At 47.2% G+C, this 18,060-nt stretch overlaps 1 protein-coding gene across 2 annotated transcripts in view; it reads right to left on the bottom strand.

The window, feature by feature from the left end:
• Window positions 1-18,060, bottom strand: part of CLEC16A (C-type lectin domain family 16, member A) — a 233,890-nt gene that overhangs the window by 172,443 nt on the left and 43,387 nt on the right. Inside the window, exon 10 of one of the 2 annotated variants that reach the window (XM_011961400.1) lies at window positions 2,085-2,268. In XM_011961400.1, the coding sequence (XP_011816790.1) occupies window positions 2,085-2,268 (184 nt within the window). Of the gene's footprint in view, window positions 1-2,036; window positions 2,269-18,060 lie in introns of both variants that reach the window. The other variant, XM_011961399.1, reaches the window with a different exon arrangement.

Raw genomic sequence — 18,060 nt, 5'->3', positions numbered from 1 at the left:
TTGGAGGTGGCGGAAATTCATTCCCTTGTACCCTGCCCAGGGCAGCCAGGCACAGCTTCCAGGAGCCTCTACCCTAATTCAAGCAGTTCAAGCTGAAACAGCAGCCTGCAGAACTGGCCTGAAGTCCCTGTGTGCCAGTACTGGGCTGGCTGGCTGAATAATTTGATTGTGATTTTGGGGCCAAGCCTGCCTGATTCGCACCACTGTTAGTCACAACTGAGGCCTGGTTAGAGAGCATCCTTAAAAGGACTGGAATGAAAGAGGTAGCATCTTTCCAAAGCAAAACTGATGAGAACACAATGCACAAAATGATGTGAAGACGTCCATTTATCCCCCAGTGTGGCAGCAACAGAACAACTAACCTAGGGATTAGGCAGACATTTTTCTTCTGCATTAACAACAAAATAATCAGAATGACCCCAATAAACAAATTAGCATGGCTTACCTTGTGTTTGGCCCTCCCCTTCCCACCATAGTGATATTTACTGGTAAAGGCTTCCCAGGCCAAAAATGAACTCCTAAACCAAAATGGCTACTGCACACTTTAAACAGAAATAAGAGGAGGTTGGAGAGCTCAACCTTAAAAAGAGGTATGGGTGGCATCAGAGAGCATTTTGGTTACACTTGTCGAAATGTGATCATGGTATTCACTGACAACTGCCAAGAAAGTCATGATGGGGCAAGCAAGGTGGTGGCGGGGGCATGCTGTGGCTGCAGAATCTCAAGCAACTCCCAAAAGCAAATGAGCTCCCAGTCACTGAATGAGTGGCTTTGTGTTACAGCTTCAGATGCCCTGGACTGGGAAGCTCATGCAGTCCTTGCTGACAGGGCTGTGGAGAGATGGCTTCAGAGCAGCCACTCTGAGCCCAAGGCCCAGAAGGAGGGCTCACAGGAAGTGTTCCCCACACCCACAGAGACTGCAGCCAGGCTGCTGAGGAGATGCCAAGTTCATTCCAGAAGGCGTGGCCAGACCTTCCTGAGAAGAGCCCCAGCTCCACTTCTACCAAGTATCAAGCTCCCCATCACTTCCCGTTACCCCCAGCCCCAGTGCCCAGGACCACAGGCAGAGACCCCAGCTGTGTGGCTGTGAGTCCGACCCATGACACAAGCAATAGGGCAGTTCCAGTTTGCTTAGTCCCAGAGTAAATGACCTCCAGTTCAAGAAGGTTTTAGCATCTCAACAAGAGGGAGGTGAAAACCAGAATTTCCAATGAGGGCAAAAGGAGGAATGAATGATTTTGCTTACATACATACTACCCATGAGTGCACCTTACTCTAAACAGATAGGACTTAAAAAATCTTAATGTAAGAATTGAAGGAGTTATATTTGATTTTTTAGTATTTTAAAAATACTACTTTTTTTTTTTTTTGGTAAAGACAGGGTCTCGTCACATTGGCGAGGCTGGTCTCAAGTTCCTGGGCTCAAGTGATCCTCCCACCTTGGCTTCCCAAAGTGCTGGGATTAAGGTGTGAGCCACTGCACTTGGCCTACAAGCATATCATTTCATTAAACACAAATCCTCTTTCTTCCTACAGTGCACAGGATGCAAATCATAACCCCTGGTTATTGGGAATAATTCAGCAACAAGGATAAAGATAATAATAATTCCATGCTGCTCCTACTGTCATAATAATGACAAATACTTCTGCAGCGTCAAATCCTTCGCAGCATTTAACATGGACCAGGCACTGTTTGGAGCACATTGCACATATTCACTCATTTAATTCTTGTATGAACACTACAAAGTAGGTACTATTTGTTACCCTCCTTTAAGGTGGGGAAACCTGGCTCCAGATCACCCATCCCATGAGGGTGGGACTTGCCCTAGATCTGCACGTGACACACACCTACAGCAGCCTCCGAGTGGCAGGGCTGTATACAATGAGGTACGCCAGTGTGAGGAAGGAACTGAATCACTGGCTGGATACTGGGGGTAGCAGAAGTCAAGGCGGAGAGGGCACAGGTGGCAGCCTCGCTGGCAGGCTGGCTGGCGGCGCAGGCGCAGGCGCAGGGCGGCGTTCACAGGGACACTCACCTTCACTCTCCCCACTCGTCTTGATGCCTTTTGAACCACCCTCTGTACCTTTAGCCTTCTCGGCGTCTTCTTGGGCATCCTCGGCGGGCCCTTTCTCCTCATCTTCTTCTTCCCCAACGTTTTTGTAGTTGGGTCTCTTTTGCACCCGCCTCTTGCCCTTGTGCTTGTTCATCTCAAGGGACCGCTCGAGTGTCTCGGTGGGTTTAATGAAGCACCGAATGCTGGGCTTGGCCTAGGAAAGTCCAATGAAGGCAACAGGTGAATTCGAACACTGGAATCCTGCTAGATGCTATCAAGTTGCCCAAAAGTTTCTGTCCTAAGAAACTCTTCTCCAAAAGAAATCATTATATCATAAGATAGCTGCACTCGCATGTTTACTACGGTACTATCCACAATAGCAAAGACATGGAATCAGGCTAAGTGTCCAACAGAGGACTGGATAAAGAAAATGACGTGTATATACACAATGGCATAGTATTCAGCCCTAAAAAAGAAGGAAATCATGTCTTTTGCAGCAACACGGGGACGAGTATCTTAAGTGAAATAACTCAGACACTTATTGCATATTCTCATAAGCAGGAGCTAAATAACATGTGCACATGGCAGCAGGGTGTGGGATGATGGACAACGAGACTGAGAAGGGTGGAGGAGCTGGAGGGGGTGGATGGTGGGAGGGTGTTTGGTGGGTCCAGTGCGCGTTACTCCAGTGATGGATGCACTGAAGGTCCTGACTTCACCACAATGCAATACATCAATGTGGCAACACTGCCCTTTTACTCCATGAATACAGATCATAAAAACATCTTTTAATACAGAGAAATTAATCTCCAAAACAAATGCCACCTCCAGATCTATTATTTTGCCCATTATTAACATCATCATCAAACAATCAAAACAACAGTGCCAGCTACCATTTACTGTCTACTGCCCTAAGTCAGAAATGGTGCACTTCACCAGCAGCAGCTCTACACTCCCCAAATGTCAGCTGTTTGTGCAACGGAAACTTCTGATGAACACTTCTGTGGTACTTTCTTCTGTGCCAGACGCTGTTTTCAGGCTCGGACTCTATGATCTCACTTGAACTTTACAGCCACTCCATGAGATATTACTGTGTCATCCTCATTTTACAGGTGAAGAAACTGAAGCACAGAGACAGAAAAGGATCTGCCCAAGGTCACAAAGCCGGGAGGCAGCAGAGCCGGGATTCAAAACCATGTACCAGCCAGCCACACAAGCTGTGTCTCAGCTACAGCCCACTGATATTATTATTAATTTTAACCCAAATAAGTTCATTTTAAACCAAACTATCACTACAGGAAATGAAACACGAGTGTGCCTTGCTATTACATTAAACATAAACAACCAGAAAGAAAAAGCCAGGTGTAGCGGGTGTTATCAAATTCTGGCTCTCACTAGAAAAGGAGCCTAGTAAGTATCAGCAATAAGTCAAAGATCAGCTCGCCCCAAAGGACGAAGTTTTTCCTTAAAAAAGTCAGAGATGGCTGGGCGTGGTGGCTCACGTCTCTAATCCCAGCACTTTGCGGGGCTGAGGCGGGAGGACTGCTTGAGGCCGGGAGGTCAAGGCTTCAGTGAGCAAGATCGTGCCACTACAATCCAGCTTGGGTGACAGAATGAGGCCAGTGTCAACTGTGGTTCATGCTTCACATTGCTCTATCTCAGTCTTTTTAACAACCATCATATACAGGAATTATCAGTCCCATTTTTATCGTTGAGAAAATGGACGCGCAGAAAGGTTAAATAACTTGCCCAATGTCACACAGCTACTGAGTTGAAGTCAGAATTTGAATTGGGGCTTCTTGGGGCTTGCCAATTCCAAAGTTCACACTCTTCCTAAAAGAACAGTGTTTCACCAGGACCTCAAACTTAATTCCACATGTACTGCTCTTTAAAGAGGAAGGCCAGGCATGGTGGCTCACACCTGTAATTCCAGCAGTTCGGGAGACCAAGCTGGGAGGATTTCAAGACCAGCCTGGGCAACATGGCAAAATCCCATCTCTACAAAAAAGAGAAAAATTAGCTGGGCATGGTGGCATGCCCATGTAGTCCCAGCTACTTGAGAGGCTGAGGTAGGAGGATTGCTCGAGCCCAGGAGGCAGAGGTTGCAGTGAGTAAGATGGCGCCACTGCACTCTAGCCCAGGCGACAGAGTGAGACATTGTCTCAAAAAAGAAAAGAAAAGAAAAAAAAGAATATAGACATGCAAACAGACTAGAAAGGGGCAAAAGACAGAAGAAAATTGATTTATTTAGGGCAGGATTTTGATTGAAGTGTTTTTCTCTTACCACAGTCTGAATAATGTTCAGATATTATTTTGTCATTTAAAGAAAGTTTTAAAATAAACTTTTCCATTATCTTGATATAGATTATCCATCTGAATTTACCCCAAACGACCACCAATTATATAGGGGCCAGCGTACCTTGCCAATAAATGGAAATGGGCTCAAGGAACACAGATTAATTTCAATAATGCTCAAAACAAAACCTAATTGAAAGCTGAATTAGCATCCAAATACAAACATTAATTTTTATTTGCCCACTGTGGATTATTCAACCACAAAAAAAAAATGACAGCTAAATTGCTACAAGATTCTACTGTCCAGGAAACCCAGATAGCATATTACAGACGCCAATAACCGAGGGCCCCCAGATGGAAGCGTTCTGAGAATGCACTGCTTGACAGACAGCATCCATCAGAGCCCACTTAGGAAGCTGGGTGATCGAATGCAGCCTAGTCGCCCTCTCATCTTCTCCTGAAGCATCTAACGCAGGAAGTTAGCTTCCTCCCATCACTGCCGACTCCTAGTGAATTTCAGAATTTCAGAGCCGGCCACACAGCAATCAAAGCTTTGAGAAACAGAAAACAGAGACCAAGCGCAGGGAGAAACATCCCCTAGTTTGAAATTATGAGCAGAAATTCACACGGACAGATGTAGAAACCCCTCCCTAAGCTCTGTGTGGACTCAGATGCACAGAACAAGTTGGCAGAACTGACGAAGTGAAACGCAGTGCTCAGTGCCTGGGGCTGGCCAGAGTGGTATGAACCCCAACCCAGCTGGCCCGTCCCAGGCCTCACGTTCCTGTTCTAAAACATGGGGAGAGTAATTCCGGCCCCCTAGAACCAAAGGAACCCATGGATATAAAGTTCCTTCAGAGGCCGGGCGTGGTAGCTCACGCCTGTAATCCCAGCACTTTGTCAGGCCCAGGCAGGCGGATCACCTCAGGTCAGGAGTTCAAGACCAGCCTGGCCAATATAGTGAAACCCCGTCTCTACTAAAAATACAAAAAATTAGCCAGGTGTGGTGATGGGCACTTGTAGTCCCAGCTACTCGGGAGGCTGGGGCAGGAGAATTGATTGAATCTGGGAGGCGGAGGTTGAAGTAAACCAAGATCAAACCACTGCACTCCAGCCTGGGCACAACAGAGTGAGACTCCGTCTCAAAATAAATAAATAAATAAATAATAAAGTTCCTTCAGAGAGTGCCGAAACGGTGAACATTCAACACAAAACGTTACCTTCTTTTCCCTGCCTACATCTAAAAAAAAGAAAGAAAGAAAGAAAAAAATCAGCTGCAAGAATGAATTTTAAAACTTTCCAAAGGGATCTGCTTTTCTCAGTGATCAGGTGTCTGGTGTGGGAGGGCATGCTTACTGGGGAAATTTCAAACCTTTATAACACGACCTTCCAGTCAACAACTGGAAATAACCTAAATGTCCATCGATAGGGGAGTTGTTAGGTAATTACGATCTGTTTGTCCAAAGGGTGGGAATCTAAGAAGACTGGGGCCTTTTTATTCCTAGATAAACTGATGCAGACTCAGCACCAGGATGAAAAGGCAGGAACAGAGTACACGGTAGGGTCCCTTCCAGGTAAAGCTTTTCAAAGGCTACACATGATGGTATAAACACGACTTTTCCTGGAAAGACACCTAAGAATGCATTGGCATCTTGGGGGAATAAAAAAAATGAGTGGCACTGTGTACACACCCACACAAGCACACTTTTTTTTGTTGTTGTTTAATACCTTTTGGTTTGAGATTTCTAATCATGTACATATATTAACTTTATTTTAAACACTCAGCTGGCTGTAGAGCTCATGTCTACAATCCCAGCACTTTGGGAGGCTGAGATGGGAGGATCGCTTAAGCCCAGTAGTTCAAGACCAGCCAGGTCTACACAGTGAGACCCTGCCTCTAAACATATAAATATATATAAAATAAAAATTCAGCAGGGGTCATTTGGACATGGACTATTTTTGCTCCCTTTTATTCTATATTTTAAAAACCTGTTTTGTTTTTTTTTTTTCTTTTTCTTAAAGCTAACACCAAAACATCACAGGTAGCATGCAGAGGCTGGTAGAATTTGGCTGGGAAGTGTAGGCAGAGATTTGTGACCATTTCTGCTGCTCCTGTCACCCTCCTTCTGGCTGCCAGCCTCCAAGGATGCTCCAACCTGAAGCCCCCAGGAGAAAGGTCCCTGTCCGGTCTCTCACCACTGTGCTCTCAGCTCTACCCCACGGTGCCTGGACCAGAGGCGGACAGGCTGCTGCTGAGTGAGCCCATGGCTGTAGGAATGAATGTTTGTACCAGGCTGTACTCAAAGGGCAAGACAGAATGACGAAAAAAGGAGAAGGAGGAGAAGGGAGGGAAAGAAGGGGGAAAAAAAAGACCAACATTCTCAGGAGCTAAACATAGCACAATGAAAGAGCAAGCTCACCCAAACTAACCAGAAGTGGAAAAGCCCACTTCAGAGTAAGAAATCAGAAGGCGTTTGGGTTGATTTTCTCAAAAAGAAAGTACACAACACATGCCCCAGGGAAAAGTATTCTGCAAAGAAGGTCTACATTTCCCAAATGCCACAGGTTTAGGTTTCACCACGTGCTGAGGCTGGGCTGCAGGAGGAGCATGAAGGGAAGGAGCCTCCTTGCTGACTGCAGCGAAATACAAGGGAGCCTTGAGCTCTGCAGCTGGATATCTGGACTGGCTTCGGGGGGTCAGGGCCAGCTGACAGTCAGCAATGACATTTTAGAGGTGCCCTGGGGCCTAACTACTCCCTAAGTGCCTGCATCTGCCTACCGGTTAATGATGTCTTCTATCAGCCTTGAACCCCTTCAAGGAAGGCTGTGGTCCTTGCTTTTTCAAAAGCCAAATACTTTGGGAAAGGTGAATCCCCAGGGGTCAGTCTTTCAGGGAATGGAGGAATCTGAGTGCAGAAACTCTGCAAAGGGCAGCAACAGGTTTGGGAGGGAGGATGGAAACAACCAAAGACTGGGTGCCTGAGGGAAAGAGAGGAGACCCATGGCTGAGAAGACAGATGTCAACCAGAACACGTTCCACCAGGTGTGGGTACAGCAGCTTACAAAGACTTGGACACAGGCTGCACATGAAAAAGCAACTTGCAATCAACAATTAATGATTCAGTTTATGGTTAAAATAAAACTAAAACGATAGAGCTGAAACATACATGTATATCATGTATTCCTGGGTTGATAATTACATGAAAATACACAGAGAAAGGTCTGGAAGGATATACAAACTGAGAACAGTGGTTCCCTCTGAGGAAGATACTGAGGTTGGAGGAACTTTCACTTTCTGCTCTACCTACTTCTACATCATTCAGTTGTTTTATTACCAGCACTATTTAAATATCACCAGCACTAGAAAATTTTATTGCCAGCACAAGAAAATACTACCAACACTATTTAAGTGTAAAGAATATCTTTACAGAATGCATTAATGCCACTGAACCGAACACTTAAGAATAGTTAAGAGAGTGAATTGTATGCTTATTTTACACAATTTTAAAAAAACTTTGAAAAGGCAAGTTTAGAAGTTAGGATGACGATTCTTTTGGGTGGGGTGGAGGTATGGGTTACAAACTGAGGAGGGGCTTTATGGGAAAACCAGAAATGCTTTCCATCTTGACTCGAATTACACATGAATATAATCATGTGTACAAAATCATCAAGCAGTACATCTAAGATTACTAAACTTCTATGTATTTTATTGTATTTATGTGATTCCTCAATTTAAAAAGTTTCCCAGGCTGAGTGCAGTGGCTCACGCCTGTAACCCCAAGATTTAGAGAGGCTAAGGCAGGAGGATCACTTGAGCCCAGAAGTTCAAGATGAGCCCAGGAAGCATGGTGAGACCTTGTCTCTACAAAAAATACAAAAATTAGCTGGGTATGGTGGTGCATGCCTGTAGTCCCAGCTACTCGGGAGGCTGAGGCAGGAAGATCACTTGAGCCCAAGAGGTTGAGGCGGCAGTGAGCTGTGGTCATGCTATTGCACTCCAGCCTGGGTGACACAGCAAGACCCTGTCTCAAAAACAAACAAACAAAAAACACTAACAAGTTTACCAAGAGGATTTTCAATGAAGTCGAATTGCTGCAATGCCCTAAATACAAGGTAGGAGAAAGTGAACAGGCGGGAGAGCTGGATTCACTGACCACTAATGATACGAGGGGAGCTCAGGTAAGATCATGAAGCCATAGGCTACACCTCTCAGAGCCCACAGTTCACCCCAGACAGGTGAATCCTGGTGAATCCCAGTGAATCCTGCATTTATTGCCACATGGCCTGTGCAGATGCTAGAAGAGAAGAGGTTCACACAAGAGTGATGGGGGCCACAGAGGAAGGGAGGGAAAATGTGCCAGGGCTGGGAGGCATGGGGGAGCTTAGGAGGGCTTGACAGAGAAGGAAATGAGTGATAGGAGTCTTGGATGTCAACAGGAGTTCAGCAGCATGTTCAGGAAGAAGACAATAGTAGGAAAGCCAGCTCAGAGTCCAGGAGGAGCCAGCTTGCTAGATGTGCCCAGAAGTCACTCACCTTTTATTGCTGCTAAGGCCTAGGTCACCTGGGCCTGGTGCTTGGTGACAGTAGTGGCACCCTCGGACCCAAGGTGCTCGGCCAGCTCCCCAGGCAGGGGCAGACACACAGCCACTGGACTTTGCAGGAAGTCAGGGCAGTGGTCCCTGGCCAGCCAGTAGCCTCTCAGCCAGGCGCTGGCCCATGCTGCTCATAAAGGGGTTCTTCACGCTCACTGCCCCAGAAGAGATATCGGATGCCTTGACTCAGTGCCCTACAGATGCAACGTGTTGAGTGGGTTTCTCAGCATCTATTCAGTGATGCAGCAGGGAGGGGAGAAAGCAGTGGTTGGCGAGTGACCAGGAAAGGGGATGTAAGGGCACCAAGTACCCTGCCCAGGGAAGAATCTTGGTTGAGCACGAAGGAAAGAAAGAGAGACCGGTGGCCAGAGGCATCAGGTAAGGGAAGGAGAGATCCCGGGTCCTGGGATTCTGTCTGGATCTGTTGGAGCTGTCATGGTAATCAGGCTAAGAAGACCCTTCCAGGCTCTCCCAGGCCGAGCCCACTCACCCTCTGAGGATGCTTCCTCAAACGGCTCTGCTAAGCAATTTGAGAAGTGGGAGAAAGGTTTTCCCCTTAAGAAAGGAGGCAGGCCATGTTGACTAACAAAAAACATGCCTAGGCAGACCTGGCTGCAAGTCTCAGACCCACTTTCTACTAGCCAAGCGACCCTGACCACAGGAGCCTCAGTTCCTCATCTGTAAAACAGAGACAAGAGTAGTTCCATATCACATGCCACCATGGGGGTAGTGCGGGATCCAACAGGCAAAATGCCTGGTGCAAGGGGGCACCAGAGAAATTTTCATTGCCCTTCAACCCCCTGGCAAATAGATCACGAGGATGGAAGACACGGCAGGGGAGGGGCTTTTAAGGAACAATCATGTTCTGTGCTTTAAACTGGACTCCCAAGCTCCTAGCAACTTACTGCTCGCTGGCCTTCTGGTTTGTTAGTGGGCTAGACTCAGCCTCCCCGACATGCTCCTGGGCCCCTGGCTAACCTTCCTCATCTCCAGCCTCAGCGGCCAGGACTGGCAAGGTACGGAGCAAGGTACAAAATCAGGGCGGGATTCGGAGGCCCAGGGTCCCACCCACCGCAGTTTGAGTCCTGGCTCCACTGCTTCCTACCTTCTCTTCTATGGGTCTCAGTTTCCACAGCCATCAATGGGCATCATATTAGCATCTTCCCAACAGTGCTTCTGAGAGGTGCCAAGAGATGGCACACTCTTGTTACTCTTTCCAGGTAATAATAGCCATCCCGAATACTCAGTGAGCACTTAAAATGTGTCCAGCATGGCTCTGAGCACTTTATACACATTGTCTCGCTTTATCCTACAAATAACCAAATGAGGCAAGGAACTACACAGGTGAGGACCTTGCCCAAGATCACCCACTAGTGAGAGGCAGAGGCAGGATTTGAACCCAGGAAGAATCTAGCTCCAGTGCCTAGGTGCATAACCTTCCTGCCACATGGCTCAAACACCATTCCCTTCCATATACATTTGCTGCACCTCTCAATGCTGGGCCAGCCTCCCGGGAGCACTGACGTTAAGACTATGCCATGCTGGTGTCACACTAATCAGAGAATCAGGTGGTTCTTCGCAACAAAAGGGCACTGGCAGTTTATATATCACTTGACAGGTGGCCCTCTGACCTGACAATTACATAGTTGTCTATAATGTGACTCTTTTCACATTTTTTTTTTTTTTTTTTGAGACAGGGTCTTACTTTGTCACCCAGGCTAGAGTGCAGTGATGCGATCTCAGCTCACTGCAACCTCCGCCTCCTGGGTTTAAGTGATTCTCCAGCCTCAGCCTCCCACGTAGCTGGGACCACAGACACGTGCATCTTTCCACATTTTTATCTCACATACACAGACAAAAAGTCACAGGGGATCACACCCACTGTAACCAACAGCACTGTAGCACATGGCTTGGCCATTGGCTGAAAAAGGAAGCCGTGTGACAGTGCAGCAGAGTGAACCTGTTCTCATCCAGAAGGAGGTGATGGGCAAGCAAGCACCAGTTGGGTGATGTACCCCGGGGTGATGTATAGACACATGCCTTACTCGCCAATCCAGGAGCCGCGTGGAGCTGCAGAACCAAAGCCCAAACACGCATGAAGAACGCACAGCTGCAACATCAGTGAGGCGATTTGACGGCACTACCGAATGCAAAGGGGAAGATGAAAGCTATGGAGTGGGGAACATGTGGAGGTAGCAGGCCACTTCCATTAACAAGGAGAACATGGCATTCTTCTCCATGAATTACCAGTTATCAGGGGTGTTGCAGCTGCAGAAGCATAAAGCAAGGCATCTCTCAGGAATTGGAACAGACTCACAGCACTCACAGGCCTCTCGCAGCTGCGTGCTCAGCACTTGACGCTGAGATGAGGAGCAGGTAACATCAAGACAGTGCTCCAATTTCTTCTTGGAAAGTGACCTCTGGCATGTCACTAAGTCTGTAGGGGGCCAGCCTCCTCTCCCTTGCCTTCTCCATCCCAGGTCATCTTCTCTGTCCCTTTCAATGCCAAGCAGTATGTCTGGCACTGTCTCTGGCATTCAATCAAGAGGGAATGCTTGTGGGATGAATTAATTGCAAGATCCTCACGAGCATTGAACAGGCCTCTTCAATCACACAAAATGAGGCATCTCACACTCCCTTACTAAACAATGACATACCAAGCACTTATTTGGTATTTCTTTGGAAAGAGTATTTTACTATATTTTGAAAAAGATGAACTGTGAAATATTGGTTATTCTGTTACTCAAAACAGCCCAAAATGCCACACTACCCCGACATCTCATGCTGAACTGGGAAACATAATTGCAAGTGGTGATAAAAAGACATGGACTACAAACAGTGAGATTTGGGGCTGGTCACCTGCAATACTAATCACTTAACCTCTGGGAACCTTGGCTTCCTCATGGGGAGCATGGGACAATAACACCACCTCGCTCTCTTTCATTATGAGCATGAAATGACATGTTCAATGAGACAAACAAGTAGGCTTGCCTTCTTTTCTTTCTTTTTTAGACAGAGTCTCGCTCTGTTGCCCAGGCTGGAGTGCAGTGGTGTGATCATGGCTCACTGCAACCTCTGCCTCCCAGGCTCAAGAGATCCTCCCACCTCAGCCTCCTGAGTAGTTGGGACACAGGTACACACCACCACACCTGGTTAATTTTTGTATTTTTTGTAGAGACGAGGTCTTACCATGTTGTCTAGGTTGGCCTCAAGTGATCTGCCCACTCCAGCCTCCCAAAGTGCTGGGATTACAGGCATGAACCACCAAGCCTGGCCAGGTTCATCTCCTATAAAACGAAAACTGTCCCTCTCTTCTGCCAACCCAGATGTTTCTTGAATACTGGCCTCTCTCCTAATCCCATATACACCTAATTCATTCCCACAGAGGTCTCTGACTCATCGTTTTTCATGTTTTGGCCATGTCCCCCCATCCCACCCCTCAACTCTCAGCAGGCCTAGCTCCCTGACCTCAGTTCTCAATATTAGGCTCCCTCCTTAGGGGAGCTTCTCTCACCACACCTCCCAAAGCTGCTTCTATTTCCTTCCCATATCCAAATCTTAAATCTGTGAGGACGAGCTGGCTTACTGTCTATCCCCCACAAACAGACCGTCAGGAAAGGGACAGATGTCTTGTTCATTTATGGCACCCGCCTGCAACTTGTAGGGGCTCAACAATTACTCACGGCAGGGTGTGCACAAGGGTAAGTATGGCAGCCAGCCTCTGCTTCACAGATAGAGCACATTCTGCTCATGTCAGAAAATGACCCACCCAGAACTCAAGTGTCACCCAGCACAGTATTATTTGAGTGAATAAAGCTGTTTAATGTTACCTTTTTCTCTTTTTTAATTTTTTAATGGATGCATTATAATTGTACATGGTTATGGGGTACAATTTGATGTTTTAATACATGTGTATATCATGTAATGATCATATCAGGGTACTTAGCATATCCATCACCTCATGTATTTATCATTTCTTTGTGGTGAGAACATTCAAAAACCTCTCTTTTAGCATGATCTCATTCATTTGTGGAATCTAAACAAAGTTGATCTCACAGAAGTAGAGAGGAGAATAGCGGTTACAGGAGGCCAGGCAGGGAGGGGATGCAGGGATGCGGATGGGGAAGATGGGGAGAGGTTGGTCAACAGGTACAAAGTTCCAATTAGACAGGAGGAGTGAGATCTCGTGTTCTATTGCACAGAAGGGTGACTGTGGCTAACAGTAAAGTATTGTATTTTTTCTTATTTGCCCATGAAGCTGACAAATCTGTTCCCGTGCTTATCTGGAGGCTACCAGGAAGCTGTCCTGGGGCCAGGTTATAAGCAACCCAGCAAGTGGTCAGCAGGCAATCAATTTCAGGCCAGCCAGGATCTGCTACTCAACTGGCCTCAGAACTCTCTAGGGAAACCCCCACTCACTAATCACCTTCAGGGATGAGAGCTGCACTGCCCTCAGGCATGAAACGAATGACTCACAACACCACCCCACTGTTGTGAACTGTGCTGGAATGCCCAGAAAGGGCAGGGAACTCTGAGAAAGCCAAATGCCCCCTTCTTGCTCACGTGCAGCCCCCAGGCTCCCATCAGGCAAAGCATTCCATAGCAAAACCAGTTTCAAGGACTTTGACACTGCCCAAGACTGGATGTCCACCGCTCATTAGAGATATGTTTTTGATTCCCGTACCGAGACTTCTCATATCAAGACAATCAACGTTGACTGCAGGAACCATGCTAAACATGGGGACACAAAGACGAAGAGGTTCCAGTCTTCTTCCACAGCAACTCCTAAGTCCTGCAATGGCACATAGGCGCCATGTGCCTCGGACGCTTGTTCTCTCCCAACCTCATCTCCTACTTCCCATCCCCTTGCCACATTGCCCTTTGCTCTTCCTCCAACACACTAGGCACCATCTCACCGCAGGGCCTTTGAACTGGCTGTTCTGTTTTTTTTTTTTTTTGAGACGCAGTCTCGCTCTGTCGCCTAGGCTGGAGTGCAGTGGTGCAATCTCAGCTCACTGCAAGCTCCGCCTCCCAGTTTCGTGCTGTTCTTTATGACCAAAATGCTCTTCCTCCAGATATCAACATGACTCACTCTCTTGCTTCCTTTGAGTCTGTGCTCCCACCTCACCTTCCCAACGAGGCCAACCCCAGTCACCCTACTGAGAACGGTAACACCCCAGTCTCTGAGCACTGCCCATGTCCATCCTCTGCTTCACTACTGTTTTCCCAGGGCTTCTCACATCTAATGTGCCCCAATGCCTACTATTCGCTTTATTGCTCCTCTGTCTCTCTGCATGAGACCCAAGTTCCTGGAAGTCAAGGTGTTTGCTTTGTTCACTGGGTATATATCTCCAGGGCCTAGAACAGTGCCTGGCACACAGCAGATACCCAATATTTATCTGCTGAATATCTGAATAAACAATACTGACCTGGCTTCAGGTAACTCAAAGTCAGGTTAAAAATCTCAAATGTCCAAAGACGCTAGCTCAGTCATGAAAACTAACAATGCCACAGGGGACAGAGGCATACCTCATTTGTCTGTCCTCACCCTCAATTTTCTGATTTTAGTTGAAACCCAGAAAAAGCCACCAATGGCCTGATGCAACCAGAAAAGGTCCCCATTCTACATGGAGCTGCCTCCAGCCCTGTGGCTGCCCCAAGCCCATTCTGTGTCACACTGCAGGACAGATACAGAAAAGCCAGCTAGGGTCTGAGTCACGAGGCTTCTTCCCCATCTGCCTCCTGCCCCCATCCCTGCCCACTATGCCCACTCCATTGTTACCAGTTGGCTTCTACAGGATGTAGCAATGAAGGCCCCTGCCCCTTCTCTGGCTAGCTGGCCCAAGGTCAAAATTCCTGGTCTTTGGTCAGAGTCACCTGTAGCCCTGACTAAAGTCTGCTCCCTTTGCAAGTACTAAGGGACACTCCGAGACCCTCCTCAGTTGTCCAGCCCACCTTCTGCCCCAGGAAACACGGAGAGGCAACTGTTTCTCAGACAACAATACGCTCCTTAGTACTGGACCTCATGTTGCACTCTGGATTTTGATTCTATCAAATCCTTTTAAATGTGAACCAGAGCTGCCACATTCAATACTTTGGTGGGCAAGAATGGCACCTGGGAGCTGTAACTGCATTGAGGGATTAGGGGATAGACCTCAATGGCAAAGCCAAAAGGGAGAATATACACCAAGCTCTAATTCCCTTGTGGGAATGTTTGCGATGGGTCAATTAAGGCCCTTAATTTATAGAAGTCTATTTTTACCCTTTGATATTCACAATCAACCTTCTCCCAGAAGCCTATCAGCATTTTCAGGAAGAAGAATGTGTATGCCTTGGAACCAGCACTGATTATCTGGGGGATCATGAGTACAGTCAGGGTCACTAAAAGACTCAGGAATTCTAATCCTGGCCGGAAGAGGTGCTATCCGGCCTGATGCATTCAGCACGTAGGAGGCTAACATCACATACAAGTTTGAGTTGTAAAGAAAGCCCTGCAGGGTGGGTGCAGTGGCTCACCCAGCACTTTGGGAGGCCGAGGCGGGCGGATCACGAGGTCAGGTGATCAAGACCATCCCGGCTAACAGGGTGAAACCCCGTCTCTACTAAAAAATACAAAAAATTAGCCGGGCGTGGTGGCAGGCGCCTGTAGTCCCAGCTACTAGGGAGCCTGAAGCAGGAGAACAGCGTGAGCCCGGGAGGCGGAGCCTGCAGTGAGCTAAGATCGCGCCACTGCACTCCAGCCTGGGTGACAGCGAGACTCCGTCTCAAAAAAAAAAAAAAAAGAAAAAGAAAGCCCTGCAGCAGCTTTCTTAGGGAGCTAAGTCAATGATTAATGCTCTGAATCTGCAAACACACAACCCAGAGAAGCAAGGCTGCTACTTTCCTAGGCACTGGCTCCACACACCATATCCTGGTAGAGTATCCGGCTGGGCAGAGAGTACTGCTACTAGAAGTGACAGGTGTCCAGAGAATCATCTGGAAACCATCCTAACTGCTAAACTGCTAACTACAGACAGACTGTCAATGTCCTTATTTGGGGATAAGCAAGCCTATTCTGCCCCAGAATCCTTAGACCCTGACTTCACAACCAGCCAACCATATGAACCCACATTAGCAGTTAAGTATTTATACTTTCCAGCTGGGTGTGATGGCTCACGCCTGTAATCCCAGCACTTTGTGAGGCCGAGGTGGGTGAACTGCTTGAGCCCAGGAGTTCGAGACCAGCCAGGGTAACATGGCGAAACTCTGTCTCCACAGAAAAAAAAGAAAAAAAAAAAAAGCAAAAGTTATCTGGGCATGGTAGCATGTGCCTGTAATCCCAGCTACTCAGGAAGCTGAGGTGGGAGGATCATTTGACCTGAGGAGGCTGAGGCTGCAGGGAGCTGGGACCATACCACTGCTCTCCAGCCTGGGCGACAGAGCGAGACCCTGTCTCAAAAAAAAACCAACAACAGTATTTGCACTTTCCAGAAATTAAATCTGGGTCTGGGTGAATGGAGAGCACAGTATACACACAGAGGGCTTCACCTCCCATCACTCAATTGCAATGGCTATAACATCGGTGCTGTTTCATCATCACTGTTATTACTAACACTTCTCCCTCTGTGCCTTGGTATCTGCTCAAAAGCCACCTCCCTGAGGGGCGCATGGTGTGTGTTTCCACATTCATCAGTCCAGAGACAGCTCGTAAGCCCAGGGAAGGAGGTCCCAGGTAGGAGGTGGAAGGTCACTGTGCAGCCTCAGGAACTAAGGTCACTATAATGATAACATCTAATATTTATGCACTTGCTGTGTACATAAAAAGGCTTTGGAGTAAGCACTTTACACAGCATTTAATTCTCATCATAAACCCACGTTTGCTATTTTCACTGGCGAGGTAAGAAATTGAGGCCCGGGAACACCTAGTAAAATCAGAGGCCAGGACTTGAGGAGCCCAGGGAAACTAGTTATAGCACCCACTCCACAAGGCTGCCTCTGGAGGTGGAACATGGAAGGGCACCAAAAGCAGCCCACTCCAAACCCAGCCACTGAGGCAAAGAGAAGGCAGCATTCAAGGGGCAGGCTAGGAAGTGATTTCTGCTCTGAGAGTCATTATGAGAATGTCACGAGAGCCCTTGTGACTCTGCTACCACTGCACCCACTGAGTCATTCATTCCTACACTGAACACCTCCTGGGCATCTCTGGCAAGCCCCAGGATGGCACAGGTGGCACAGGCATCTCCAAGACATGGTCCCTGTCCTCGTGGGAGGAGGGAAGCCCAGGGAGGGCAGGGGTCAGGTCGTTCCAGTGCAATGCCACATCCCTCATCTCTAAGCACAAGTACGCAACAGATGGCTGCTGAAGGAACGGATGAACAGATGAATAAATGAATGAATGCAAAAATGCAGGAAACTATTCCACAGAAACCCAAGAGGAAAAAAGAGTCCTTTAAAAAAAGTACCTACAAGTAATGATGCATATCCCAAATTCTAATCTATATGTTCATTCTGCAAAAACAACGAGACGCTAGCAGTTTCAGAATTAGTGTTCTCCTACTCGGTTTCCCCACACAAGAAACACTATCTGCTCTGCATTCGAATTATAGCAAGAATTAGCCCTTAGCAGGAACCATATGATTTTAATGCAGAGACGAATTTCAATTAGACATTCATCTAACCATGCTGATTGTTTTCCATTTAACCCTAAATTACAGTCCTTTCAAATAACTGTGATCTCCCCTCTGCTTTTCTCTCTTCAATTTTGGTTTGGTTTTGTGAAAGGTCTGCTGGTAAAAATGAGGCAATACCAGTAACTTATCTACAAATTACGGGAAGGAGAAAGTAGGTTAAAAAAGACCAAGAAACTTAAAACAAGTATGATCAAACCACATCCGAGTTGGGCAGGAAACAATAGGAGACTGTTCTCGCTCATAGGGAAGGAAGGTAAATCGTACCAGGACTATTGTCAAACAACTCACAGAAGGAATTCAGCCTGTGCCCTTCCCAAACCTGAACGATAGTCATCAGATTACAACCAACTTCAACTTCACGCTGACAGAAAGGTAGTAACTGGAAGCAGAAAGCTGACACATGTGGGCTGGCAATTCCCTCCACACTACAGAGTCTCATTTTCAGTTCA

This window comes from Colobus angolensis, unplaced genomic scaffold, assembly GCF_000951035.1.
Source record: "Colobus angolensis palliatus isolate OR3802 unplaced genomic scaffold, Cang.pa_1.0 Scaffold55, whole genome shotgun sequence".
NCBI lineage: Eukaryota > Metazoa > Chordata > Mammalia > Primates > Cercopithecidae > Colobus > Colobus angolensis.
The sequence above is the reverse complement of the archived record's forward strand: the minus strand, read 5'-3'. Positions and strand labels throughout refer to the sequence as shown.